This window comes from Amphiura filiformis, chromosome 9 (genome assembly GCF_039555335.1).
Source record: "Amphiura filiformis chromosome 9, Afil_fr2py, whole genome shotgun sequence".
Classification (NCBI taxonomy): Eukaryota; Metazoa; Echinodermata; class Ophiuroidea; order Amphilepidida; family Amphiuridae; genus Amphiura; species Amphiura filiformis.
In genome coordinates, this window is record NC_092636.1 from 16,040,984 (window position 1) to 16,067,693 (window position 26,710).

Sequence of the window (26,710 nt, forward strand, 5' to 3'; positions counted from 1 at the left end):
ATGTGACAGTGACGTCACATCCGGGGTCACGTCAGTATAAAGCTGGGTTCAACAGAGGAGTAAGATATCTTACTCCTCTGTGCTGGTTTCATACTAGCTCATACTACCATGCCGGTTGCAATGAGCGGCGTATGACGCGCGCATTGCAGACAAGCGGACACAATCAAGACTTGTCATTGGTTGAAACGCTCTGCCGCTTGCCGGGTGTTCGTGATCGCGCGCCATTATCGTGATGATCGGGGATTCCTTTTTGTGATGAAGGCACCAGCCGAAATGTCCGTTTTCAGAATGCAATGAACATAACTCTGTACTCCCCGGGAGATGATGTATTTTGCGACACTCATGGCGGGAAAGAGATGAAACAATTTTATTAGGCGCAGCATCACTCGCTGGAGTTCGATGGCGCTGGTGTACATACGCACGCGCTTAAAGACACCGCGATAGATGCGAGAGCGAAACAGATGTTAACAAAGCGTTGACATCACTGAAAAAAAAGAGAAAAAAATGGTATAGGTAATAGATGACTATGAAACCTCAAACTCGCCCCTCGATAAAGGTTGGCAATTGAAGCAGGCCTCAGTTTAGCGAACTTTGTCTAGTTTAATGCGATGCGAGTGCAAGCGCCGCTCAGACTGTGAAGGTTTCTGGATACCGAATATGGGTTTAGATTAGGCCTATATCATGTCCTCTAGGCCATATAATTTATTTTTGGAAAGGAAAGTCTAATCTCGGAGCCTATTCAATTGAGAAGGGACAGGATTTTGTCATAATAATATAAAATTAATACTTAATGCCTCATGATTTTTTTTGATATCCAGCCATAGTATTTTAATTGAGTAAACTGAACATAAAGCTATATCTTTACTAGCTTCATGCACTAATTTGCAGACCCGCCTGCCTTCTACATGTAGTGAGTACCACATTAGATTGTGTTTACAAGAAATAATAAGCGCTGCCTCCTCGAAATTTCTTATGCCATCAGCTTTGATGATTAAATATTATCTACAACTCGGCACCTGTGTTCAAGGCCTTTCTTTTATCTGTTGACCTCAAAAGAAAGGATTAGAATGATCAGAAAGCCGTCCCTGACCCCTTTCCACACATTAATAATGAGTCGGTAAGGGAACGTGCTACCGTTATACTTCAATGAGTACGTATGGCTACTACGCAGTTCAATGGCCTTATTGTGATCTGGCGGGAGTTTTAAAAGCACGGTCCCTGACTGCGTGGGCATATTCCGGACAAGGAACAATAGAGACCAATTGCCTGGCAATGACGTCACATGTAATCCCAGTCTATAGTGTGATTAGAACATTATAGGCTGGTGGTCACTTATAGTACGATCAGTACGAAAAGTCCAATGCGATTATTAATGTATTTTCTAAAATTAAAAGAACCACTTTTTAGCGGGAATTTTTGTAAGTTACACAGCTGAAGTTGTGAAAGGGTTGAAAGACTACAATATTACGGCTTAAACAAGAATTTCTTTGTTTGGTCGTTATTCCTATAGACTCATCCCTTAAAGGAACATGTCCTGTATGGAAATTCCTCATGGTATGTCAGAGTGGCAGTGATTTTTGTGTGAGCATTGCTCAACTATTTGAGAGTTCTTGTGTTTTTTTTTCCAATATTCATGCTGTATCTTTCATAAAGGTTGTTTGGGGGAAATGCCCCCCCCCCAATTTTGAGTTAGTGAGTCTTTTGGGGCTGACAGTGTAGCAGTAAAAGGAGGTCTTTTGGAGCTGCAAACAGTCATAATCAAGGGTCTTTTTTTCTTAGCTTTTTAGTTGATATCGCCTGGAAAATACCCAAAAAATGTGAGGAATGAGCAATTTATAGGTCTTTTAGGGCGGAAATATGATCAAAATCAAGGGTCTTTTTGGAGCTCTGTTTTGGCCAAATTTAGGGGTCTTTCAGAGCTGCGAAATCCAAAAAAGGATTTGCGGGGCAGTATACCCATATGGTCATTTGTTTTAAGTACCCCCCCGGGCTGTACCTCAATGTCGAGTTATCGCACATGCTTAACATGCATAGTTAGCTAGTATTGTTTGTTCAAATAGCTCTGAGACTAAGGGCTGTGTAATTATTTTTACAGTGCCAAAAATTGCTTGCCACTCCCCCTCAGCCTGCCAAGAATTGCTTGTCCCCCTCTCATCCTGCCAAAAATCAAGTCAAATTTTTAGGTTCCCAATTTGCAAACCTTTAACCCTAACGGAACCCATGGTTTTTTGCTATCGGAAGGGAAAGAAGAAACAAAAAGGAGAGAAGATGGACAAAGAAGTCACTTGGTACACCCGTGAGATTCGAACCTCGGACCCCTTGCATGCAAAGCAGATGATCATTGACCCGTAGCCACAGGGGTTTCGCTGGCACAGCCAGCAATTCTGTGGTTATATGACTTAAAGGCTGATTGCATCATGACATGAGTGACAGCATGTGTTAAAAAAATGTGGTCTTTGGGTGACAGCAATGCTGAAAATGGGGTCTAGTAACAGCCCTACATATGGTCACCTCCAAAGTGGGAGTGTCCCCCAATCCATGAGGGAGGTGAAATGTACATCTGCAGGGTAGAAGTTGCGTTCATACAAATTATTATAATAAATACCTACATAATTTTGATTATCTATTTCCGCTGTTGCGTTCATTTACGCTGCAAATTTTGACATAGTCATGACAAGTTACAAAGAAATTCGAAGAATTGTAGCTGCAAAGGGTTGACATTAACTTGGCAACCAGTATGATTGGATTTAAAAACACCAGTCGTTGTCTGCATCACATACTGTCATATCTCAAAAGGCTGCCTTGTGTGATTTAAAAAAAAATTATTTATTATCATCTTTGTCATGAGATATACACTGTAAAATTAACTTCATGCAATAGTTTTGAGTTATTATCACAATATTACAATCTCATGTTCATTCATAAACGAAATAAGCATGCTGAAATATAAAATAACAATATGAAATACAACAATGATAATAAAAATCACATAAGGCAGCCTTTTGATATATGGCAGTATGTGAAGCAGAAGTGTTGTATGGCTCAGTGTCATCTGATGATGATGTCACTGAACTTGGCTAGTGTTTAACAACAGAGGGCAGCAGGTAGGTTACTTGACTGGTTTGTCTTTGGGCACTTTAAAAACTTATTGACCTTGATTGGTGTTTGTATTGTTAAGTGGTTTTGCTTGGCTACTCTTCTGTGAAAAAAATAATCCTGATATTAATAAATATTGACTAAGTTATGAAAAATGTGCACTCTGTCCTGATAAAAAGCAACAGTGCATGTCATCAACATAGGTAGCACTACTGTAGTAGTAGTTGCATTTTAAATTTTGGTGGTGTTTTTTGTGTGTATTTTAATTTTTTAGGAATTGAACTACAGTAAACAAGTACATAAAATAATGTTGCTACCATTATGATATATTTATTTATGACAAGATCAGTGAAGTCAGGTCACATGAAGTTTTGTAAAACAATGTTTTTATCTCAAACATGCACAGATAAGTTTGCAAAAGTCAACCTGGGTCAGTTAGTTATCAGACACACACAAAAAAACATTTTAAAATCCTGCATTTCGCATAGCTTATTTTCCAAACACAAAACAAAAGCAATACATAGCACATAGATACAATGTATTTTGCAAAATAAAATGTTTGGGAGTCAAACTTTTATACTTTCACTTAGTTATACTCTGTTCTCTTAATTTGCTATTTACATCAGCATGAAATGTATTAACAAACTTTTTTTTTATTATCTATACAGGTTCCAGGAGAATTACATTCCAAGCCAAAGAATAAAACCAGAACCAAGAAATGAACAACTCCATGTGATCACAGTCTTCCACTCTACAGTACAAACAGTATTCATTATATTCCAATGATAGAGAGAACTCCTTCCGGAATTCCATCCCAGATTTATATTATTCCAATCGTGCAACCAAAACATATCATCTCATCTTGGAATTTATTTGCATGCATGTTTTGATATCTCATCATTTTGGGGATTTCATTTTGATATTATAGTGTTGTGTGCCTTGTATAAAGGTTTGCGGTGTCAGTCTGGCCTTAAAGACCATGGACAGGTCATCATTGGTCCTGAATATCTCTTCCAAGGATCCATTTCTATCACAGGTGAGTTTGTTTTTTTGTTGTTTTTTTTATTTTTTATGACTATTTTATACCTTTTACAATTTATGGCAAGGATTACTTTGGTTTTTATCATGAGGAGGCCACTGGCCCACTGCCTATTCATCCCCTCGGCGATGTCACAGGCAAAATACAGTCAGCCTATTATCTTCATTCTATCATTGACCGTTGTGTGTAAGAAACTTATTACTTGACGTGGAATCTTTAGTTAAGCTTGACGTGAAACGTGCGTGGTTTTTTAGGCCTGAATCTTCTCTGGCGCTGTCTCCACATGTGAGAGATTAGTGATGGTGCTAAACACACAATTATAGCTATATGAGCGTATAACCAATACAGGAAGTAGAAGGATATGTTGTATTGGTTAGGCAATGACAAGCTGAACTTCCCAGTATCGTCGTAAAATGGAATGGATAGGAAGATTACAATAGCTTCTGAAAAGAATCCCAGTGGATAAAGTGGAATCCATACTGTGTATCGCAACCATGTGAGAACTTCACTAGAATAATCTATCACACCAGCCATATAAAATGGATACCTGAATACTTCCACTGAACTCCATACTAGGAATAAATAGCATACCATAGGATCTGATTGCACCTCAGGATTGGGAAGAATCACCAAGAATAACAGTACATTACGACCAAAAACCTGCATTAAAGGTGCCATGATTCCCGTCTTGACCAGTCCAATTAAAGGGTGCAGAATTTCTAGAAATGCAAACATCTGACAGATGCCTAGTGGAAACAAGTACCGTCGGATCCGTAGCGGTCGCTGCGGGAGAAGGAATTCAATTTTGCAGTGTTGGTGTCTTTGAAGCAGGTTCAAGTTTGACCCCTATTTTAACTTGTAACCCCTCTGTGAGCTTAACCTTTGAGGGCGCTCATCTTAAAATAATGCCAGAAAGGGTATTTCCATCCACACCAAAAAAAAAATCAAAATTATAAAAATTGTGTTCGGAAACCAATTTTGGACACTTTTGATGTCCAAACGATTTTCGGGAAAAAAGCGTCCTGACATCAAAAGTGTTCGAAACCGATTTCGGACACTTTTGATGTCCAAACGATTTTCGGAAAAAGCGTCTTGACATCGAAAGTGTTCGGAAACCGATTTCGGACACTTTTGATGTCCAAACGATTTTCGGGGAAAAAGCATCTTGACATAAAAAGTGTTCGGAAACCAATTTCGGACACTTTTGATGTCCAAACGATTTTCGGAAAAAGCGTCTTGACATCAAAAGTGTTCGAAACCGATTTCGGACACTTTTGATGTCCAAACGATTTTCGGGAAAAAGCGTCTTGACATCAAAAGTGTTCGAAACCGATTTCGGACACTTTTGATGTCCAAACGATTTTCGGGAAAAAGCGTCTTGACATCGAAAGTGTTCGGAAACCGATTTCGGACACGTTTGATGTCCAAACGATTTTCGGAAAGAAAGCGTCTTGACATCGAAAGTGTTCGGAAACCGATTTCGGACACTTTTGATGTCCAAACGATTTTCGGGGAAAAAGCGTCTTGACATCTAAAGTGTTGAAACCGATTTCGGACACTTTTGATGTCCAAACGATTTTCGGGAAAAAGCGTCTTGACATCAAAAGTGTTCGAAACCGATTTCGGACACTTTTGATGTCCAAACGATTTTCGGGAAAAAGCGTCTTGACATCAAAAGTGTTCGAAACCAATTTCGGACACTTTTGATGTCCAAACGATTTTCGGGAAAAAGCGTCTTGACATCAAAAGTGTTCGGTATCCGATTTCGGACACTTTTGATGTCCAAGCGCTTTTCGGAAAAAAGCGTCTTGACATCGAAAGTGTTCGGAAACCGATTTTGGACACTTTTGATGTCCACACGATTTTCAGGAAAAAGCGCCTTGACATCAAGTGTTAAATCCCCTAATTTCCTTAATTCTTGTCAATTTCCCTTAATTCACCAGTATTTCCCTTAATTCTCTTCAATTTCCCTTAACTTCCCTCAATGTTCCCAATTTCCCCTCATTTTCCCAAATTTCCCTTAACTGCCCTCTATTTTCCCAAATTTTCCATAATTCTTGTCAATTTCCTTAATTCACCTGAATTTCCTGAATTTCCTTAATTCTCTTCAATTTCCTTAACTTCCCTCAATGTTCCCAATTCTCCTTCAATTTCCCTCATTTTCCCAAATTTCCTTAAATGCCCTCTATTTTCCCAAATTTCCCTTAATTCACCTGAATTTCCCTGAATTTCCCTTAATTCTCCTCAATTTCCCCTAATTCACCTGAATTTCCCTTAATTCTCCTCAATTTCCCCAAATTTCCCTTAATTCCCCTCAATTTCCCCCAATTCCCCTCAATTTCCCTTAATTGCCCACAAAATCAATTAATTCACCTGAATTTCCCTCAATTTCCCTTAATTCCCCAAAATTGCCCTTAATTTCCCCCATTCCCCCCAATTTCCCTCATGTTCCCCACTTTTCCCTTACTTGCCCTATAGCCCCTCTCCCTCACCAAGTAGTACATGTACCATAGCCATGCGACAAACGATGTTGACGTAACAGCATTTTTTAGAAAATGTTGAAAATCGTGTAATGCCCCTTTAATGACCTAATTAGCATATTTCGGGAATGAAACTCTTTTCCAGTATGGGGCGGTACCTGCCTTCCCTCTCACCAAGTACCATAGCCATGCGACAAACGATGTTGACGTAACAGCATTTTTTAGAAATTTAGAAAATCGTGTAATACCCCTTTAATGACCTAATTAGCATATTTCGGGACGAAACTCTTATCCAGTATGGGGCCGGTACCTGCCTTCCCTCTCACACCTTGGTCTGGGGCGGACATTTTAAAAATGAATTTAGAAGAGCAGCAACGACATCACTTGCATTACATTCCAGATGTTAAATCTACATCATATGCAAAATTTGAGGAAATTCGCACGAGTCCGTTTTATTTTAGGGCCATTTTTCTATAACTGGTCTTTACATGTAGCCCTATGGAGAGAGTGCCCGTTGAGGGCGCTATAATCCCCATTTTAGGAACAAAAATGTGATTTTTAAAAAATGGACTCGTGCAAATTTTCTAAAATTTTCAGAGTATGTAGTATGAACATGTAGAAATATAATCAAGTAGTTGCCCTACCTGCTCTCCTCCGAAAAAATAAAAAGTCCTATACCTCAATGATAATGAAACCTAGGTGCTCACCAAGTACCATAGCCATGCGACAAACGATGTTGACGTAACAGCATTTTTTAGAAATTTAGAAAATCGTGTAATACCCCTTTAATGACCTAATTAGCATATTTCGGGACTGAAACTCTTATCCAGTATGGGGCGGTACCTGCCTTCCCCTCACCAAGTACCATAGCCATGCGACAAGCGATGTTGACGTAACAGCATTTTTTAGAAATTGTTGAAAATCGTGTAATGCCCCTTTAATGACCTAATTAGCATATTTGGGATGAAACTCTTTTTCCAGTATGGGGCGGTATAGACCCTCCCCCTCACCAAGTACCATAGCCATGCGACAAACGATGTTGACGTAACAGCATCTTTTAGCGTTTGTTACTAACGGACTAACAGACTAACGGACTAACAGACTAACGGACTAACGGAGAGACATGGTGACTTATTCGCTACTTGCGGTTCCGCCATTATGCACTATGTGCGGGAGAGCCTCGAACTGGCAGCATACATGAAAGGAAGAATTATGTAACCTTACACAGAAGCGTTATGACTAGTTCAATTCCCATTCATGTATGCTGCCAGTTCGAGGCTCTCCCGCACATAGTGCATAATGCATGGAACTGCAAGTATAATAGAGCTGCTTCCGCAGCTAAAAACCCAACTAATTATAAGCTTTCCTTATCACCCGAAACCACCCTTTGCATGCAGTGTTGCCAAAAATCACAGGCGAGTGGTATACAAATGGTACCTGAGATTGTAAGAAATAATGTTCCCTAACCCTAACCGCCTAAGGGCTTTTTGGCAACGGGAAGGGAAAGAAGGAAGGAATAAAGAGAGAAAAGAAGGAAAGAAGTTGTTTGCTCTGGGTGGCAGGCACTGCATGCCAGGCACTGGGTCGGCGACACTTTGCCACGGGTCTTGGGCCGCTGGCCAGCGAAACCGTGCCTATATATCACTTAGGGCGATTGCGTCATCACACCATGTGGGATGCATGCACGAACAGCGCATATATCAAGTAGTATTTTGTAGTATACCGTCCTGTTAGGGTTAAGGAAGCCTATATTGAGTTTTGATAGTGGTAACCTAACCCTAACCGCCTAAGGGCTTTTTGGCGACGGGAAAGAAGGAAGAAGAGAGAATAGAAGGAAAGAAGTTGTTTGCTCTGGGTGGGATTCGAACCCGAGACCCCTCGCATGCCAGGCACTGGGTCGGCGACACTTTGCCACGGGTCTTGGGCTTCGCTGGCCAGCGAAACCATGCCTATATATCACTTAGGGCGATTGCGTCATCACACCATGTGGGATGCATGCACGAACCGCGCATATATCAAGTAGTATTTTGTAGTATACCGTCCTGTTAGGGTTAAGGAAGCCTATATTGAGTTTTGATAGTGGTAACCTAACCCTAACCGCCTAAGGGCTTTTGGCGACGGAAAGAAGGAAGAAGAGAGAATAGAAGGAAAGAAGTTGTTTGCTCTGGGTGGGATTCGAACCCGAGACCCCTCGCATGCCAGGCACTGGGTCGGCGACACTTTGCCACGGGTCTTGGAAGCTTCGCTGGCCAGCGAAACCGTGCCTATATATCACTTAGGCGATTGCGTCATCACACCACGTGGGATGCATGCACTGAACAGCGCATATATCAAGTAGTATTTTGTAGTATACCGTCCTGTTAGGGTTAAGGGCTCGGATAGCGACGTTTTCACATATATTTTGTGGGACCTGATGAGAGCACATCAGACACACTAAATAGAGGTTATCCACTTCACTCGTGTGTGATTTCTAACAAAAGGCGCTGGTTCCCGTAGTATTCCTCATTCAAACCAATTCAATGCATGACCTCGGAGTTACCTGCATGACTTTGGCGGGCTATTTTGAAATGGTTATGGTTGCACATGCAGGACTGCAGGTACTTCTTTTGAAAGTCCAAAACAAGGTATAGCAGTCGCTGATAGGATATGCAACTTATATATAGAACACAGATAACCTCTATTGCATTCTGAATATGAGGAATGTCCTTCTGATATCAAATGGCAAATGATTAAAAATGGATATTTTTGAAATTTAGCAGTCCTCAAAGTAAATTGTATAAATCTAATGATATGTGCTTAAAGTGTATGTAGCTGTGATGAAAAGCCGGCCATCATATGAAAATGTTGACCTTTCGTATTGAGGATATGTATTTTTTTCCAAAAACACTACAAAATTAGGACTTTTTGGGAAAAAATGTATATCTTCAGTATGAAAAGTCAAACTTTCAATTGATGGTCAGCTTTTCATCTCAGTTACATACACTTTTTTACTTAAAAGTACATATCATTAGATTTATAAAGTTTACTTTGAGGAGTGTTAAATATCTAAAATATTTAAAAATATCAACTTTGATAATTTGCCATTAAATATTATATCGCGAATTTCAAAAAATAAAATTATTTGATATCAGAAATCAGAAGGACATTCCTTGTTTTCAGAATGCAATTCGATATGTCCGATGTGCTCTCAGGCCCCACAAAAAGTACTGTACAAACGTTGCTATTCGAGTCTTTAAGATAATTGGGATGGCAGGAGTGATACGTTTCCAGTTTTAGGTATCACACCACACTAAATGTATTTTAATGGGCTTCAACTTTTTTTGCCAATTTTTAAATGACAAAAATACATAATGACAGTTTTAATGACTTATCCTTAACTTTTAGGCAATTTATAAACAATTTTAATTTTTTTGCACTTTTGCTGGGATCACTGAAAGGGCCTTTAAAATGCACAGAAGAATTTGTCATTTTCTCATGGTTAAAATGTTATTGTGCATTCAAAACACCATTTTGCTAAAGGTTTATGCCGGGGGTTTATGATATATTCTACTCAAGAACCTGCAAGTTTTTGGTGTTTGAGGGGCTCAATTTCCCCTGTGGTGCTTTCAACATGATGTACACCATACTAAGGCTCTCACCAATTCCCGGGTACCCGAGTTCCCGCCCGTTCTTGGCCTACCCTAGACCCTCCCTCGGGTCCGTGGAGAACGACTGGTAATGTAGATTACATAGCATTAAAAATCAACCCAATACACGGACCCTCCCAGTCTGTAGGCAATTTGACTTCCAGCTCCCACAAACTGCTGGAAGTTCACTTTTACGGATTTGGAGTCACGCAATCTTTCTATATACCACGTCCATGTTTTCACTACATTAACGTTTGTGTAAGCGACTAAACAACGATATTGTATCCGACCAATCAACGCAGCTTGGCAGCGGGGATATTTGAAAAGGCTTCCTAGCTAAATAATGTGCAAACATTTGCAAACCGCACGCGATAATATACGCAATATGGACAATAGGCCTAAGTCCGAGTCGAGTGGTTGCCTTTTATTATTGCGCTGTACCATGGGTCTATCAGGCGCGTGTCACTTGAGCTCAATACCTCTCAGTTGTTGACAAGTGTCCCATCCGATCTTCGTCACATCCGCGGCATAGCTTTGTGCTACCATATTTGAATTGAAACTGGGGCGGGCTTTCGTAATTGACATCGGAATCACCGTGCTTCGTTGAGCGAATATTTGGAAGTGAGATCTCTAACAGATTGGACCAGTCTGGAATCAGCGCTCAATGGACTTTCGCGTTCACTTATAATACTGAGTATATTTCTATATTGCTGCATGGTTGACTGTGGTGGGTGTAATTAGTGGCGTCGATTTGTGGATGAAGAGGAATGGGTTTTGGCATTGAAGAAAATAAGGGGGGAGTTGGCATTTTTTTCATAAGGCATTACGTAATTATTTATTGTTACATTATCCAGAGATGGAACCGAACCGAGACTGGGGCCAGTCTAGGCCTACCCGGTCTGAATTCACGGGTCAAAGTACCCGAAAATTTTTTTTTTTTTTTTTTTTTTTTCAAAGTTTTCGGCGACTTTAGAGAACCACTGGACCTATTCTGAAGTGCTAGGATCACTTACAGGTAATTTGAAAAAAAAAAATTACGAAAAAATTACAGTTTGTTAACCTTGCTATGCAAACCACAAACTAATATTTACCTCTTCATATATTACATATTATAAATGCATGGAAAACCAATGCATTTATAATATGTGATAGATGAAGAGGTAAACATAAGTTTGTGGTTTACATATTAAGAATAACAAACTGTAATTTTTTCGTAATTTTTTCAATTTTTTTCAAATTAACTGTGAATGATCCTAATGATCTTAGCATTTCAGAATAGGTCCAGTGGTTCTCAAATCGCCGAAAACTTTGAAAAAATAATAAAAAATAATTTAAATTTTTTTTTTTTTTGTTTTTTTTTCCGTATTTTGGTACCCGGATTCCCACCCGAAAATTCAATCGGGTACCCGAGTACATAATTACCCGTTAGTTGAGAGCCCTACACCATACCAATCTCTACAACACAGGGCATCTATGTTCAGTATGTTGTGATGTCATTTGGTGAACTCCAAAACATTCCTAAAATTCCAAAAATGTAGTATCTTTTTATGTTTAGATAGTGAGCAAAACATTCACAGAGCACAACTATCTCAAAAAATGTGTACATCAGCCTTCGCTATAAACTTTTTTCCATTAAAATGCCAAACTCATTCACCACCCTGGGGGTAGGGCAGCACATAATTATTGCACGACCCCTTAAATTGTCTGCCTTTTACCTCACAACTATGCCCTCCATATTAACTGTTCTATTATGGCTTCAATGTTGTTTCTTTCAGGCATTTGATGATCATGGTCCTGCAGTGATAGTGCAGACTGCTTATGGAATGCCTCTTACTCCGGGTGCCTTGTTAACTCCTACAGCCTTATCATATCTGGGGGAAGAAGTGGAAATATCAGCAATAGAAGACTTGGGTGAAAAGGCCATATTTCATTTTAGAGGTATGTAATACAATAGAACAGCATTTGAATACAATCAATGGTAGTCTACATTTGAGTGCTGTTTATCACAATGAATGCATGGAAAGTCACCAGAGTTATTTAGTGGATATGGTCTGCTGAATATGTCAAAAGTCAATGGGACAAAAACCATATAATGAAAAGATCTGCTTACATAAATAGTCGGTTCACATGTACAGTCTTTTTGTACATAAGAACTTTTGTGACCTTTCATTTATGCCAGAGTCATTGTTTGGGAGTTTAGGGGGCACATGCCCTGTTTACCCCCCTTGGGGCACCGAATTGGCCAATTCAGCATAGATTCTGCACCCCCTCCAAATGGTGAAAGTCAAAATTTTTGCTCGCTTCACACACATTTCAGCAAAAATTCATTTCAAAGATCATAAGATCGATATTCAACTTCATTATAACCAAAATTAATTAGTGGTAGGCCCTATTTGTGCGAATTTTTGTGCGCTCCATGCACATTTGTTTCAAGAATTGGGGAGGGGCGCCATTATGTATCCCTGCCACTGGCTGTGATGTGTGCAAAGATTGTGTTCAAGCTTATGTTACCATTTAGACTTAAACTCCAGTTACGAATAAGCCCTTTTATTTGTGCAGTTACGCCAGACACAGAATAAGGTGTTCACTTCGCCAAAGTTTAAAGCCATTGTTAAATTTTGCCAAGTATAATAGCAGATCTAGCACACAGCATCCATGGTGTGAACAAAACTGTTTATGTTTTTTTAGAAGTCATAAAGCAAAGCAGACAAATCAATCATTTCAATTCTCAGATTCAGGCAGGATTAACATTTTGGGGAAATATCTGAAAGTAAAATGTGTCGCTGCTTTCTCATTGTGCACAACAATTTGGGCTATTTGCAGATTGAATCCATACATCCTGTATGGAAGACAAGACCTTAACAACAGTAGCGGCACCAGGAATTTTTTACGGGGCATTAGGGAGAAAAGTGAATTTCAGGGGAAAAATAAACAAATTATGCATAAAATTACCGCATAAAGTGGAAATTTCAGAATTTTGGCTTTTTCCTTGGGGGCAAGGGGGGGGGGCAAGAGTTCTTTTTTTCCCCACCCTTGTGGCACCGCCACTGCTTAACAATGCTCCATGTACATTTCCCCTTCCTCATTTTTACACATTTTTTCACCCAAAGACCCCTTATATCGATCTGTCACTCGAAGGCCCTTATTTTTTACAAAAAATTTGAGCAGCAACCTTCATTTATCACTTTATTTTCTATTTTTCTCAATGACTTAGAAACCGTTATCAGAAAAGATGGAGTTCAACGATCAAATGACTGTAACAAAATGATAATCAATAATTAAAGCGACAATGGCGTTGAAATATGGCTTAAAATATATGTCTTATTATATCCTGATGACACATATTTTTTATCTGATAATGAACAAGATCTTCAAAATGCTCTCAATTCTCTGTACAGTATTGTCAAACATGGAATCTTGCTGTTAACCCAAGCAAAACAAAATTGTAGTATTTTCTCATGGGAAGATCAGAAGAAAACTATGATTCCACTATGGTAATGAGAACCTAATTGTATGTGATGATTGTAATTATCTCAGGGTAGTTTTTAATTATAATGGAAAGTATTAACAACTAAGTCAGCCAGGCAAGGCATGCTATGTTTGCATTTATTGACCAAGTCAATCAGACTTCATTTACCAATTGATATCACTTGCAAACTTGTTGACTCACTGGTCTTACCAATATTACTCTATGGAAGCAAAATTGGGGGTGTGGAAAATATTAACAAAATTGAGATATTTTATCGAAATTTTCTCAAAGTAAATAAGAAATTGTATGTTATGTGGTGAAACTGGAAAATATTATCTGTGAAGCATAATTGATTTAAAAAAATGATTAACTTCTGGAGTAGACTTGTAACTGGTACATTTTGGTCGCCCAAATGATGCAGAGAGAGAGAGAGAGGTGGGGGCAGAGAGGGAGAAACAAAGGAGATGTAGAGGACGAGAGACAAAAGAGCATGTATAGAAGAGAGAGCAGACTGTGGTGCAACAAGGGGCATAGTCTGACTAGTGCATATATCAAGTGACAGACACCTCCTATGACTTTCATCCCAACTGATTTAACAGAGTACATTAGCAATATTGAGCATCCGTTTATCAGTGTTTCATTTTAGGGAGTTCTCTTCTGTTATTTTACTAATATTTGAACAATTTTAGTCATGAAATTTGTTTGCAGTGCATATGGTATAAGCTAGTAGTTTGTTTGTTTGTTTAAACGGTCGCTCCGTATGGAGACACGCTTGGGTCCTGATGGGACCAGGCTCAAACAAAATGCTCAAGCCAGGCTAAAAAGCCTATATAAGCATGCTGTAGACTGCTTTGCATTCCCTATTTGATTAACAATTCATACCAGCTATGCCATCCATGCATTCAACACATCCCCAGTGACTGAAAGCTAGTAGAGGCATATAACAAGTCCAAGCCCCCCCCCCCCCCCCCCCCAATTATACTTGCAATTTATAAAGATATCAGCATCAAACTAAGTGGTCTACCATATAACTCCCATAAACATTTCTCACCTTTTTCCTATCCCTGGAAGTTGCCCACATAACATCATGCTCAAACAAGCATACACAATGTAGCCCACCAAGTTCAAGGTTTCGCACCATTAAAATTGAATTTAGAAAGTTTTCTGGGTGCAGTCATTGTACATGTACATGTTGACAGGGTCAATAGCTATTCACATGCGAAGACAGATACTTGCTATTTGTGTGTCGCGCACATACAGGAGACACAACGCATAAGCCAACTTTGGTCATTTGTGATCAAACAGTGTTATCAATTTCTGGTAAGTTTTTGTTTTGTGTGATGGGTAAATTGCATTGTATGTGGTCCTCTGTTACATGCAGTGCCTTGATTTTTTGAGTTTTGAATTTTATCAATTCCATTTTACACCTTTTTGATACACCTGTGCACACTTAGTTTTTAGAGTTTTAAAGTTTTTTTGATTATTAGATATAGTTATTGTGACATTTGATGTGTCTTTCTTAAAAGCCAAAAAAAATGTTTGCTTGCCCTCCAGTGGGATTTTTGGGGTGGGTCGGTAGGTCTGCTTTTTAAAATGACACAATAGGCTTAGGCAATGAGCATTGCTCATGTGGAAAGATAAATCAATACTTCGATCAGACCGTCAATGTGCATGATTTAATTAGGGTGACTAATGACTTACAGGCATAAGACGCAAAGTTTATTGGAAATATGTGCAGGAATGGACAGAAATGTTTTATGAGTTTACAGTAATGATTTTCTTCTTAACATAAATGTTGTTGGCCAAATTTAGCTTTGAAATGAATTTTGCACACAGAGAAGTAATAAAAAACCATTAAAATTTATCTAAAATCTATAAAAACATTTTTTAAAGGGCCAGCCCCGATTTTGGCAAATTTGGGGTCTGTCGATGGAGGGCAAGCAAACAATTGTTTTGGCCTTATAATCATGTCATTTGAAAAGTACAGTTTGATATTATTATTTTTATTTCCCTCATGACCCATTATTCAAAATCGTGGACATGATTTGTTAAAACACATCACATGGGAGTGCTTTAATTCTCGCTATTCGCAATAAGGGCGCCGCCAGCGGTTTGCGATGTAATCGTGATGTATCATGGGAAAATCGTGATGTATCATGGGAAAGGTCGACATCAAGTCCGGCATAATCTGAATATTACCATGCTATTACATAGGAACACGTGACAATATTTTTAGTTTGTCAATATAACGGTATTACACACAAATCGATAGAGAAAAAATTAATTGTGCACATTTCAAATCACATTATTAAGTATTATTGAGTATCGATTCGCGTGTAACACCTTTATTTTGACAAACTAAAAAAATATTGTCACATGTTCCTATGTAATAGCATGGTAATATTCGTATTATGCGGACTTGATGTCGACCTTTTCCCATGATACATCACGATTACATCATAAACCGCTTATGGCGCCTTTATTGCGTAATAGCGAGAATTCAATAATGGGTCAAGTGCGGTAACACATTCTACACATAGCATTCCGCTTGGTAATGCATGCAATATATCTGCGATACGTGCTGTCACTTATACGTACGCGACTCACTTTGAAGTAAAGAACTAAAATCTTTGTGAAAAAAGTGATATTTTTTCTTTAAATTGCACTATTTTGTGGTAATAGAATAGAAGTATTAAAGGTGTAGCATTATCCTATAATCAATGTGTTCTCTGCAGTAAAAATGTTTTCAAGTTCCGCTGCATCTTGTATGCCCTCTATTTGCATTTTTGCTGCCTCAGACACATTTTGTATGTAAACGATTCTTAAGTTAGGGGTGTGGGAGTTCAGCTTTAAAGCTGATTTCAGCTTTTTTTATTGGCAAAATTTATGTGTTTTCTTTCATTTTCAGCACATATTTGGTGTTTTACCCTGATTTTACACTGTTTTCAACTTTTTGAGTGATTTTCCTCTTTTCTTGTCAAGGCCTCTCACCCCTGGATTCTGCATCACCCTTTATTTCTTACATGAAGTAAACTGATAAAGCAATGTGAGGACAATCTTTCAAAAGTTGGTTTTGAGTAAGGCTGACTTAAACTTAAGAGTGTAATTCTAATATTGTCTCTTTATTGTATGTTTGTCCTAGTAGACATGTCCACAAAAAATAGTTTCCAAATATTTTAGTTTCAGTTTCAATTTCAGCAAGCTATGCATGATTATAATATGTAGGCCTATATACATTAGTCCATAGGTGCATTAGTCCACTCTGCTGTAATTTTGTTCTTTTTAAAATAAAACATAATACCTGGGGGGTCACTCCCATTATGGTCCGTACACCTTCCGCTATAATCAACTTTTGAAAAGCACCCTAAACAAGGATTTAACCCTTGGCTAAAACAATACCCTAAACAGGTGTTTTCACACCCTAAACAGGGATTTTATTCCTTGCATCAAATTTCATACCCTAAATTTCATTTCCGCATATTAGCAATTGCAATTTTGCTACCCTTTTTTTTTTTTTTTTATGTTTTTGACACCCTAAACGTGTTACGCAGCGTATCGTGCGTACCACGAAAAACTACCCTTTTACGCGTTTTCATTATCGCGGATGGTGTACAGGCCACAATGGGAGTGACACTTCCCCCCCCCCGGCATAATACAGAATGTGACAATATTTTTGCTGAGCAAATGAATCAAGAATTATTTTGCACACAAATATTATGTAAGCCAGAGTTTTCCGGTCCGGCGGTATGGTATAAAAATCATATTTTTCCTGGGAGAAAAGTAGTGGAGGAGGCTATGGATCATGAAATGCCCCTTCAACATTCTCTTATTTTTGGTGGGCCGTGCAGGCACACCCTATATTAGTGTATGTTACTTGCTTACTAACTTATTTACTGAGTATACCTTTTGGTCTTAAATGGGCGTATCTCAAAATGCCACAAGCTTCTGTAATCCCCGAGTGGTGTCCAATGAAGGAGAAAAAAGTAAGAAATACAATGAAAAAACACTGGGGCTCTACTGCTAGCTATGTTTTATGTTCATTTAATAGATATTGTTGTTTTTACTACCATTATTTTGTTGTATTGAGCTTATATTTAGTTCACTTGATGATTTAACCTGGCTCATGATGCCCTCACCCCTAGGTATAGTAATTGTCAACTTATGTGGCTCATGATGCCCCACCCCACCTAGGAGGTAGGCCTAATTGGCATCCTATCTGGCAACCTATCTTGCTTATGATGCCCCACCCCCAAGTAGTATTTAGCAACCTATCTGGCTCATGATGCCCTCACCCCACCCATGTGGTAATTGACAACCTATCTGGCTCATAATTCCCCTCCCCCAGGTGGTAATTGGTAACCTATCTTGCTCATGATGCCCCCACCCCCAGATATGGTAGGCCTAATTGGCAACCTATCTGGCTCATAATGCCCCCACCCAAGGTGGTAATTGGCAACCTATCTGGCTCATGATTCCCCCACCCCAGGTGGTAATTGCAACCTATCTGGCTCATGATGCCTCCACCCCAGGTGGTAATTGCAAGCTACCTGGCTCATGATGCCCCCACCCCAGATGGTAATTGGCAACCTATCTGGCTCATGATGCCCCCACCCCCAGATATGGTAATTGGCAACCTATTTGGCTCATGATGCCCCCACCCCAGGTATAGTAATTGACATCATGTCTTGCCCATGGTGCTCCCCCCACCCCCAGGTGGTAATTGGCAACCTACCTTGCTCATGATGCCCCCACCCCAGGTGGTATAAATTGGTAACCAATCTGGCACATGATGCTCCCACCCCAGGTGTTAATTGGTAACCTATCTTGCTCATGATGCCCTACCCCCAGGTGGTAATTGGCAACCTATCTTGCTCATAATGCCCCTCCCCACCCAGCTGGTATTAATTGGCAACCTCTCTGGCTCATAATGCCCCCACCCCAGGTGGTAATTGGCAACCTATCTGGCTCATAATGCCCCCACCCCAGGTGGTAATTGGCAATTTATCTGGCTCATGATGCCCTACCCTCAGGTATAGAAATTGGCAACCTAACTTGCTCATGATGCTCCCCACCCCAGGTGGTAGTTGGCAACTTATCTTGCTCATGATGGCCCACCCCAGGTGGTAATTGGCAACCTATCTTGCTCATGATGCCCTACCCCCAGGTATAGTAATTGGCAACTTGTCTTGCTCATGCTGCCCCCCACCCCCAAGTGGTAATTGACAACCTATCTTGCTCATGATGCCCCACCCCAGGTGGTATAAATTGGCAACCTATGTGGCTCATGATGACCCCACCCCAGGTGGTAATTAGCAACCTATCTTGCTCATGATGCCCTACCCCCAGGTGGTAATTGGCAACCTATATGGCTCATGATGCCCTACCCCCACTAGTAATAACCTATCTTGCTCATGATGCCCCACCCCAGGAGGCGGTGGTGTAACGTGGGTCATCACATGGGGGAGCACCAACCATGATTGGGGGGGTACCGGATCTGATTGGGGGCATAAGCCATTTTTTGGCAATTTTCCTATGGGATTTTTTTAAATTTTCAAATCGATTGGGGGCATGTATGTGCCCCTATGATGCTACGCCACTGCCAGGAGGTAAACACAGCCAAAATAAAAAGTCTCCATTAGTTCCATCCCCATTTAATCAGAGTCTTATGAGTTAATGGCAAAATAATTCATATAATAATTTTCTATGCACTTTCCTTCGAAAGTTGATACCAAATTTGATATCAAAAGTTTAATCATCGTGAGCATAGGAGCCGTTGTTTGGAAATTTGTGCAATTTTAAAAATGACAAATTACGAATTGACCATGCAAAAGTCAATGCATGGTATCAGCTTATTATGTGGCCTGAAGCAACCCGTACAGGAATCATTGTATACTTGCCTGCGCACAATTGAAAGAGCGGGTATTTGATTTGCATTTTGACATGCATGGGTAAACCTTTAACCTGCCGGCCTATTCAGGCGACGTAATTCCCCGGGCATAATTCTTGGCACTCACGCTAGCTTCGCTACGTGATACAATTCCCTATGTCATTTTTAAAATTGCACGAATTTCCACACAACTGTTCCTATCCTCACAGTGATTAAACTTTTGATATCAAATTTGGTATCAACTTTCGATGGAAAATGATATAGAAAATTATTATATGAATTATTTTACCATAAACTCATCAGACTCTGATTAAATGGGGATGGAACTAATGGAGACTTTTTATTTTGGCTGTGTTTATATAAATTGGCAACCTATCGTATCTGGCACATGATTGGCTCACACCCCCGGTGGTAATTGCAAGGCAACCTATCTGAAATGAATCACAATGCCCCCCCTAAAAAAAAAGCCTAATTCTCAGTGGTATATAATCAGTGGATCTTTGCCCTCACATCCCACCCCAGGTGGTAATTGGCAACCTATCTGGCTATGGCTCATGATGCCTGACCCCCAGGTGGTAATTGGCAACCTATCTGGCTCATGATGCCTGACCCCCAGGTTGTAATTGATAACCTATCTGGCTCATGATGCCTGACCCCCAGGTGGTAGTTGGCAACCTATCTTGCTCATGATGGCTGACCCCCAGGGGGTAATTGGCAACCTATCTGGCTTATGATGCCTGACCCCCAGGTGGCAATTGGCAACCTATCTGGCTCATGATGGCTGACCCCAGGTGGTAATTGGCAACCTATCTGGCTTATGATGCCTGACCCCCAGCTGGCAATTGGCAACCTATCTGGCTTATGATGCTTGAGCCAAGTTGGCAATTGGCAACCTATCTGGCTCATGATGCCTGACCCCCAGGTGGTAGTTGGCAACCTATCTGGCTCACGATGCCTGACCCCCAGGTGGTAGTGGGCAACCTATCTGGCCCATGATGCCTGACCCCCAGGTTGTAATTGACAACCTATCTGGCTCATGATGGCTGACCCCCAGGTGGTAGTTGGCAACCTATCTTGCTCATGATGGCTGACCCCAGGGGTGATTGGCAACCTATCTGGCTTATGATGCCTGACCCCCAGGTGGCAATTGGCAACCTATCTGGCTCATGATGCCTGACCCCCAGGTGGTAGTTGGCAACCTATCTTGCTCATGATGGCTGACCCCCAGGGGGTGATTGGCAACCTATCTGGCTTATGATGCCTGACCCCAGGTGGCAATTGGCAACCTATCTGGCTCATGATGCCTGACCCCCAGGTGGTAGTTGGTAACCTATCTTGCTCATGATGCCTGACCCCCAGGTGGTAATTGGCAACCTATCTGGCTTATGATGCCTGACCCCCAGGTGGCAATTGGCAACCTATCTGGCTTATGATGCTTGACCCCTGGTGGCAATTGGCAACCTATCTGGCTTATGATGCCTGACCCCCAGGTGGTAATTGGCAACCTATCTGGCTTATGATGCTTGACCCCAGGTGGCAATTGGCAACCTATCTGGCTCATGATGCCTGACCCCCAGGTGGTAATTGGCAACCTATCTGGCTCATGATGCCTGACCCCCAGGTGGTAGTTGGCAACCTATCTGGCTCATGATGCCTGACCCCCAGGTGGTAGTTGGCAACCTATCTTGCTCATAATGCCTGACCCCAGGTGGTAAATGGTAACATATCTGGCTCATGATACCTGACCCCCAGGTGGTAATTGGCAACCTATTTGGCTCATGATGCCCCACTTCCAGGTGGCAATTGGCAACATATCTGGCTCATGATGCCTGACCCCCAGGTGGTAATTGACAACCTATCTAGCTCATGCATGAACCCCAGGTGGTAATTGGCAACCTATTTGGCTCATGATGCCCCACTCCCAGGTGGCAATTGGCAACCTATCTGGCTCATGATGCCTGACCCCCAGGTGGTAATTGGCAACCTATCTTGCTCATGATGCCTGACGGTGGTAATTGGCACTGGCGGTGCCAGGAATTTTTTTCGGGGGCAAAGTGAATTTCGGGGAAATCAACAAATTTTGTGCAAAATTGCAGCTAAAGGATTTTTTTTCGTAATTTTGGGTTTTTACTGGGGCAGCAGGGGGGAAAAAGTTCGGACGGGCGCATTCCCCCATGCCCCCCCCCTCCCGTGGCGCCGCCAATGGTAATTGGCAATTTATCTGGTTCATGATGCCCTCAGAAAGTCTAAATCTCAGCGGTATTGCATAGGCATTCAAATGATGCTTCCCCCACCCCACCCCATGCAGGTGGTAATTGGCAACTTTCACTCTAATTTTGTAGGCCTGACCCACTAATCTTTTTTTATCTTTATTTTTTTATCTCTACTTTTTCGTTTTTATGTGGTTTCATTTTCATTTTGATTAGTATATCAGTACTTTGACTGGGGGATGGATAAATGGCGAGTTAAGTGACGGTAAGTTATGGGCGAGTTACTGTTAGACCATTGGGCGAGTTACTGTTAGACCATTGGGCGAGTTACTGTTAGTACTGTTAGACCATTGGGCGAGTTACTGTTAGACCATTGGGCGAGTTACTGTTAGACCATTGGGCGAGTTACTGTTAGACCAATGGGTGAGTTACTGTTAGACCAATGGGCGAGTTACTGTTAGACCATTGGGCGAGTTTATGTTAGGCCAATTGGCGAGTTATGGTTAGACCATTGGGTGGATAATTATATGCTAAGATGGTGGTGGTGTAGTGAAGGAATAGGGTGGAAAGCAGTTATACTGTAGCTTGGGGTGGGTTAAGGTGTGGTGGGTCATTCAGGGTCATCTGCGGTCAAATCACTATAGATTGTCGCAGGTTTATGAAATTTGGTGGGAACGATCACTGAAGCGAGACAAAAAATGTGAAGGTCATTTTGGGACCATCCAAGGTCAAATCGCCATAGATCGTTGTATGTTCATGAAATTTGGTGGGAATGATTACTGAACGAAGACAAGAAATGGCATGATCATTTTGGGGTCATTCTGTTTATATGACTAAACTAAGCATCAGAACTCTATCAAAAAAACAAAAATTAAGTTGTTTTGTGTATGGGGGTGGGGTGTGTGTGCATGGGGGTGGTGAGATTCACTAAACCCAAATAGTTTCTTGTGTTTTCATGGCACAGATCATGGGAATCAATAACATCAGATCTTTGGAATATTTAATAAAGACTGTAAATTGGTTTTCTTAGTATCTAGTTCTAAGGACAAGGAAGTAAAAGATGATATTTACTCAAATTTTAGTGCCATTTCACTACCGTACTGGTAGCTTCTTCAGATTGGCAGCCCATCCTTGTTTTCAGCTTGTTTTTATTATTGAAGACCAAAAAAAAAAAAAAGACTAGTTTTCATATGACGTCCTCTCAACTGGACCAAAATGCTGTACTGCGCAGATCAGCAACCGATCAAGTCGCGCCTAATACCATGACGTCCGATGCAAACTAGTCTTTTTAATTCGGTCTTCAATTATATCAGCAGTCGCCATAGAGGGCATGATGAGTTGGTCAAAGATGTTGTTGAGTTTGCAAGTGTGGAAAAAAGTAAAGGTTGGAAATTTGGATCTTGGTCAGTTCCTTTAAAGCCATAATGTGTGATTTGCATAAAGAATAAATTCCTATTTTTAAAATGTTAGTTTTCACTGATCACATTGTCCACTTTTAATTTTAAGCCAAACAAGTGAGGCAAAACGAGGAAAATTGCTATTTCATTCCAGCGTCTATACAATGTGTGTGTTAGCTCGCCGATCATCTTATTATCATGAATATTGGCATAGTTTCACACAGCTAGGATGAACAAACAAGACGTAAGACTAATAGCGATATGCACACAGTTTATACGTCACTGATTGAATGATTCATTAATGCACGCAATGTGTTTAGCCACCACTCGATCAGTGAACTCTGAATAAAACCGGAGATCCCGGAGATCTCCGGTTTTATTATACAAAAACTTAACTTTTACTGTAATTAAAGCTCTTCCAGGTTAGTCTAAAGTTCACATGCTGTACACCATTGAGTATTACAAATTTCAAAAAAATGTTCCCATTTGTAAATTTAAATTTGTAAATTTAAATTACAAATTAAATTCGCCAAATGGTCTAACCATAACTCGCCCAATGGTCTAACAGTAACTCGCCCATTGGTCTAACCATAACTCGCCCAATGGTCTAACAGTAACTCGCCCATTGGTCTAAAAGTAACTCGCCCAATGGTCTAACAGTAACTCGCCCAATGGTCTAACAGTAACTCGCCTATTGGACTAACAGTACAGTAACTCGTCCATTGGTCCAACAGTAACTCGCCCAATGGTCTAACAGTAACTCGCCCAATGGTCTAACAGTAACTCGCCTTTAACTCACCGCCACATAACTCGCCAACTAACCATTCCCCTTTGACTGAACTGTCAGTCTTATCAAAATGAAAAGTTTCCATTTTATTAACAAATTGACAAGATAAGGACTATGCAGCTTAGGGGCCTATTATGCGGATTACCCATTTCATTTTAACAAGATTCTGTTATGTCCCCCTCTGACAAGACCAACTATTCGCAGGGATGCAAGCTGACCTGAAGGAAAAAGCCTGAAAAGTGCGTGAATCTGGGCCAAAAGCCTCCAAAAACGAAAGAAAAGTAATTTGGACTTCAGGAAAGCAGGAAAACTTGCATCCCCCGGTTGCATCCCTGCTATTCAAATTTGATTTTTTTGGTGTCATTTTTGACAATATAATATAAACAACTCAAATTTGGCAAGTGGGTCATTTTTGACAAGAATCTATTCATTCTTTTTAAATGACAAGCTAATCTTATCCAATTTTATGAGTTTCTTGTCAGAATATTCGTTTTGAACAGTCAATATCCCAAAATCAAGACTTCTTTTGGTTGAAAATCGCCTGATTTTAGGGGTTGATAAGGGTCTTTCAGAGCTTTATTTTGGTCAAATTCAGGGGTCTTTCGAGCTGCGAAGTCCAAAAACCGGTACCGCGCTGTCCCAGGGTGTCATTAAATCAATTAAAAGATTATCTTAGCCACTTCACGAGTATAAGAAAACATTTCGGATGTTGTTGAAAAACACTTCCGGTATTGCGGCAGGTGTAAAAGCTGCGCATCCATCAATCAAGCCAGGCGAATGCGTTTCGCGGCTATTCAAATAGCACTTCGTTTAATTCAACATTTTCTACAAATAGGATAGTCAGTCCTGAAAAATGTTGGCATTTATTGGGCTTTTATTTACCTCATAATATTTGTTGCATTTTTGCATGCCCCAAGAGAGATTCAGAGCACCAAAGCTTTTCTTGGGGAAAGTGAAATCAATCTTGAAACTAGGGTAATTTAAATGCTTTGAGAACTTGATTTTGATTGGTCCATTGTGTTCACACTTGGTCGCGTGGAGAAGACTTCTATTTGGCATTGCATAAAGTTGCTTTGACATATCTTCCAGGAAATGTCTCCAGATTTATTATTGTTAGTTTAACCTGTCACAATATCCGATTAGATCCATTTTTCTTATGTTTACTTCCTCTTTCAAACCCGGTGTAAAAGTTCCATGAATGAAATTAAGTAACCAATCAGAAAACGTTTTATAGAGCTCGCTGTGATATGCAAATTACTTCCGGCATTTCGCTTGGCGTAGCGATATGAGTAGTAGTTGTTCGGCACATAGCGGTGAAGTGCATGGATAAGCAAAATAAACGAGTGTTTGGATCGTATTTATGAACCATAACGATGGCATCAGACGTAAGGAAGAATCTGGATTTGCTTTTAGAAGCGGGTAAGAACATCACTATTATTTTCGGAAATATGTTGTGTGTTCAAATATTCAAGATTTTACGTCAAATCGTGCATTTTGTATCGTATTTGTGGTGAGAAATTGCTTGAGAGGAAACCAGGAAGTGCTCCGTACACTACATACGGTCGTACAACGTGGGATGACATTCGCGCCGCTTCCTGTTTCTACGATCGTTTTTTACATGCTTAAAACTCGCCAAAATGGGAAAGGCATTCATTGATACATTCGATATAAATGTCAAAAATATTAAGGAAGGCTATGTTGGTAATAATTGTTATTTTTTTCCTTATTTTAAAGCATAAAATGAGGTTGGTTGTCGCACATGCCGAATGCGGAAGTAGGATTTGTTGTGTTTGTTGATACACGCGCTGCCGATCGCTGATCAATACATACACACAACATTCAACGATATTGAAAAGTCGATAGAAACTTTAACGTATGTGCACCGTTCCCGGAGTACTTACAAGCTAAATTACTTGTGTTGGCTTAAAATTATGTTGAGATTTTTTTGCAAACATAGTTTGTCTTTGCATTGTATTGTTCATTTTAGCAGGAAGATTTAATATCCCGCGCGAGTGTTTTTGTCTATTGGTGGCTTCCTGATGTGTGTAAAACCTTTGTTTCCATTGACCATGTGAAAGCACTGAACCAAGGCAAAGCCCGTTTCAGTTATTCAGCACCAATATTTTTGTTATGATACTGTCATAATCTATCAGATATTTTTTGTTGAATAATTCTGTTAACCTAAACTTGTTTTAAAATATCACAGTCACAATACTTTGGAAATTCCCCCAGCCCAGTATAATTGCATTTTTTCGGAACCGTTTTAACTTTTAAATGTAACATTCAATTGTGTATTCAATTGTGTTAGTGCATCAGCAGCTGCAGCTGATCTTTGCAAAAATTATTTCACTTTGGTATTAGCAAAATGATAATGACACTCAACCAGGCTGGGAAATCAGTGGGGGCCAGGGGCCATTTAGCCCCTGGTTCATTGAAGATAGCCCCTGGTTCCCTGTAAAACCCTGTGAACCAGGGGCTATTTTTTGACAGGCCCTGGTTCGGCCCTTCTTATTTCCCAGCCTGCACTCAACATATCTTGTACCTTTTGTATTTTTTGTTTGTTTTGTTTCAAGATAAATATTTCAATAAAACTTTTGTGACTACGGTACATGCTTATGTAATATTTGTTTTATCATTGACGATTGTATTTAAAATGTAATTGTAAAAATAAAACTCTATGCTTGAAACAGAACAAGATACACATGCTGTTTACCTCTTC

At 40.2% G+C, this 26,710-nt stretch overlaps 2 protein-coding genes across 4 annotated transcripts in view; one reads left to right on the top strand and one right to left on the bottom strand.

Annotated features, from left to right (window-relative positions):
• Positions 1–26,710, top strand: part of LOC140160685 (ETS-related transcription factor Elf-1-like) — a 75,620-nt gene that overhangs the window by 31,596 nt on the left and 17,314 nt on the right. For 2 of the 3 annotated variants that reach the window (XM_072183970.1, XM_072183971.1), the window contains exons 2-3: positions 3,765–4,132; positions 12,017–12,179. In XM_072183970.1, coding sequence (XP_072040071.1) covers positions 4,076–4,132; positions 12,017–12,179 — 220 coding nt within the window. In that variant the 5' untranslated portion in view covers positions 3,765–4,075. Of the gene's footprint in view, positions 1–3,764; positions 4,133–12,016; positions 12,180–25,250; positions 25,411–26,710 lie in introns of those variants that run through there. The other variant, XM_072183972.1, reaches the window with a different exon arrangement.
• LOC140160411 (very-long-chain (3R)-3-hydroxyacyl-CoA dehydratase-like) lies at positions 4,195–6,805 on the bottom strand. The gene is made up of 2 exons (XM_072183646.1): positions 6,797–6,805; positions 4,195–4,918 (listed from the first exon to the last, which is right to left on the bottom strand). Exons 1-2 carry the CDS (start codon positions 6,803–6,805, stop codon positions 4,352–4,354), a joined length of 576 nt encoding a protein of 191 aa, XP_072039747.1. The 3' UTR covers positions 4,195–4,351.